General features: G+C 36.8%; 1 protein-coding gene across 1 annotated transcript in view; it reads right to left on the reverse strand.

The window, feature by feature from the left end:
* The window catches only part of cdkal1 (CDK5 regulatory subunit associated protein 1-like 1), a gene marked incomplete in the record, with an annotated part of 220,018 nt that overhangs the window by 10,071 nt on the left and 206,418 nt on the right, over positions 1–3,529 (reverse strand). The window contains 1 exon segment of the mRNA XM_035671969.1: positions 1,718–1,882. Coding sequence (XP_035527862.1) covers positions 1,718–1,882 — 165 coding nt within the window.

A 3,529-nucleotide genomic window follows, 5' to 3' on the forward strand; every position in this document is an offset into this window, starting at 1 on the left:
CTTATGAGTCAGTGTCATGCCCTCACCCTGACTCAATCCAATTTGAATTTGTGTGTGTGTTGTGTGTGTGTGTGTCAGTGTTAGTGTCTACATTTTTAATCCTATGCCTCGCTTTTGGCAGTTTGTAGAAAATGCTACCAGTGTTACCCAGGCCGTGTATATCAGTAATTTAAGACTATAGCTGTGGCGTGGTGGCTAAACTGTCCGTTCCTGTCCACCACCACACCCAGCACTACACCCACACCACTACACACACCCAATAGTCAATGTATCCTGTTTCAGGCTGTGCATGATTTATTTTTCACTCTGACTAGCTGTAGCTTCTATAGGCTTCACGGCGACATTTTTGGAGCCGACAGTAGCAGAAATATTAAAGGAGCAGTGTGTAGAATTTAGTGGTATCTAGCGGTGAAGCTTCAGATTGCAACCAACTGAACACAGCTGGTGTCTGTATATGACAATGATGACGGTATATGGAAAGAGAATGGTCTGTGAAGTGTGAAAAAGAAACTAAGGTGGCAGCGAAACATGGGAAAAACACAAAAGGCCCTACCTAGAGACAGTGTTTGGTTTCTACTGTAGGCATCTTTAGATAAAAATAGCTAAGATCACAAAAATTTTACAATTCTTATTTTCAGGTAATTCTACACGAATTAAAACATACCTATGAATAATAATATAATATATTTCTGAAAATAGATCCTCCTGAATGTTACACACTGAATTTTTAAGTTACAGAAAATAACAACCAACCACAGGTGAAAAATGCTAGCTTTAGCAGCTAACACTACTTCTAAAGCACCCTGGCCTCTAAAGCCTTAAGACAATACCTGAAGTCATACGCTGTTTTATTCACAACAATATGCGCCCATATTGTTGCTGAAAATACCCTTTTCAAATATTTGACACCCATTTTGGAACCAAGGTAACAGATTCCCAATTAATCTTCCTTGGGGACAGGCCAATATTGCGATGTATATCGCTGCCCATCCTAACTCTTGTTGGTTTTACAATACTTTAATACCAATAACAATTCAAATCAAAATGTATATTTCTTTTTTAAAACACAAAATGTATACAATGTTTACTATATTTCTTTCATGTAAAAATGTAATGTGTAGAGAATTGTTCATTTCCAGTTGAATCAAACTGAATCGAATGAACTTTAAACCACAATGCGTTTTTAAAAAAAAAAGTATCTATCGTCTTTGTATTGGATCATAGACCATGTAGCCAGATACCTATTGAATTTTCTGAGAAGGATAAACACTCATCTCTACTGAATAAATGTATGGTAGTGTAAATAAGGATTCTGTATGTGTAAGTGTTTTTAACTTGTGTACCTTACTCAGGATCCCTTTCCTTTCTAGTCTCCATTTCATATACTTTACTTTATGTCCTTATGTACAAGTATGTATTCCTGACATTAAGTTTATATCCAGGTCATGTTTAATGTATTTCATTTCTGTATGTTGTGTAATTCTTTTTGCTTAATGTTAGCCACCGAACAAACTCTATTTTAAGGTGTATGCTACAGTTTACTATAATTAATATTACTTGTCGTAATCTATTCTTTTTATGGTTCAGCAATGACTATGTTTACATACATGCATCTATTTGTATCGCTGTGCATTTGCTTTGATGTCACTTTGATTTACAGTGCTGTGGAAAAAAATGATCTGTATGAATGTATGTATTTGTATGTGTATGCCTTTACCTGCATCAGGCCAGACACCTCTCCCTTCTGAAGGGGCACAGCGAGGGAGGGAGTGAAGGGCTTGCTGTCTTCTACTGGTCGGCCTTTCAGGAAGTGTTTTCCTGCCTCATAGATGTCCACCTCAATCATCTTCCCTTTGAACTCAGCCCTCTTAGGTACCAGCACCTGCAAACCACAAGCGACACATCACAACTGATGTCGCAGCACATTTTAAGAGAACTGAAAAAGAAAAATTATAAACTATAATTTTTTTTAACATTTGATTGTTTCACATTCATTGGAGGGAAAGTTATGAGGTGTATGATGTACAGGACAACAGTAATGAATTATGACATTTAGATTGACTAGCAAACATAAATCTAAAAGAACTTGGACCATCATTAACGCAACAGAGCAGAACCTATTTATTTAATTAAGCCATCCATTCCACCAAATAACAACATTGGCATGTTTCTCTACATTACTGCCTGCTCAGAACTGTTTTAGCCAATGCTCCCCCACATTGTTATTTAGCTAGTCCCTGCCTGCTTACAAAAAACACAGGGCTGAGTGTTTTTAGTTCCATTGATGGAAGCCCTCAAGGTCAAAAACTACGGCAACAGCTGTGAGATAAACCAGTGGGATTTGCTGGTTTGTCTTATTATTTCACCATGGCAACTATAAATCTCGGCTGATCACAGCAGGAAGGAAGGGAAAACAAAGAGTTATAATTACGGCTCAGTGTGAAATGGAATTTGTTCTTAATGACTTACCCCTGTAAATAAAGATCATATGCAAATGCATTCTTTTCAAAACTAACCACAAAGTTGACAGATTGTCAATGATGTATGCTGTTCGGTTAGAGTACTGATTTACTTTTCTTCAGCCTGTGCTTTCAGATTCAGCTCTGGCAAACACTGATAAATGGTAAATGGACGCGTACTTGTATAGCGCCTTTCTAGATCCACAGCCTGGGAATAAAGACTGACATAACGTTAACACCTGAGCCACACACATTAAACATCCTGCCTCACAGGCTGATTCTCTGCCCAGTCAGCTAGGCCCACTGCAAGTCGTGTAATGGTTAGAAAAAACCAACACAGATGATCTGAGTTCAGCACGCAACACATACTTGCTAAGTTCAATTAACATTTTAATCCCCAGCAAGTCCAAGGTTTACTTTTCTGCTTGTGAAAAAGCAAGGATAAAGATATATAATCCCATTAATAATCATAATATTATTAATATAATAGATACACAGTGTACAATTAAGACTTTTAAGTATTTTTTGCAAGTTAACTTCTCAAAGAATTTGCAGATGTCAGATAGTATATTCCATTAAATTTCAGCTGTGTTGAAACATGTCACTTTTCAAATTCAAAGGTGATCACTCGATATACAGGAGCCTTTTTCATTTATTTAGAAATAGACAATATCATAGGAAGGATCGTATACGAAGAAAACCCATGACTTAAGTTTAGTGAATTATAATTTACACAAACTCTTATGACCACAGTTTAAATCCTACAAATAATCACAACACACCAATACATTCTATAATTCTAATAGGGAAGCGCTGTGGACTCAAGGCAAGTGGGTCGTCACTAATCGGAAGGTATTTTGGTTTTTGAATCCCGGCTCCTGGTCCATATGATCAAAGTAAGCTATAGCAAGAATACTGAACCACAAATTTGCTACCGATATAGTAAATGTGTATGAATGAGATAAGTTATTCTGTAATTGATGAGACTTTGCATAATAACTGTGTGAAATGATGTGTGAAAGAGTGAATTGATCAACGTAGTGTAAAAGCGATATATGGAGTGGGGTCGG

The sequence above is a fragment of the Morone saxatilis genome, unplaced genomic scaffold (genome assembly GCF_004916995.1).
Source record: "Morone saxatilis isolate NCDOM2014 unplaced genomic scaffold, NCSU_SB_2.0 Contig24, whole genome shotgun sequence".
NCBI classification, from domain to species: Eukaryota; Metazoa; Chordata; class Actinopteri; family Moronidae; genus Morone; species Morone saxatilis.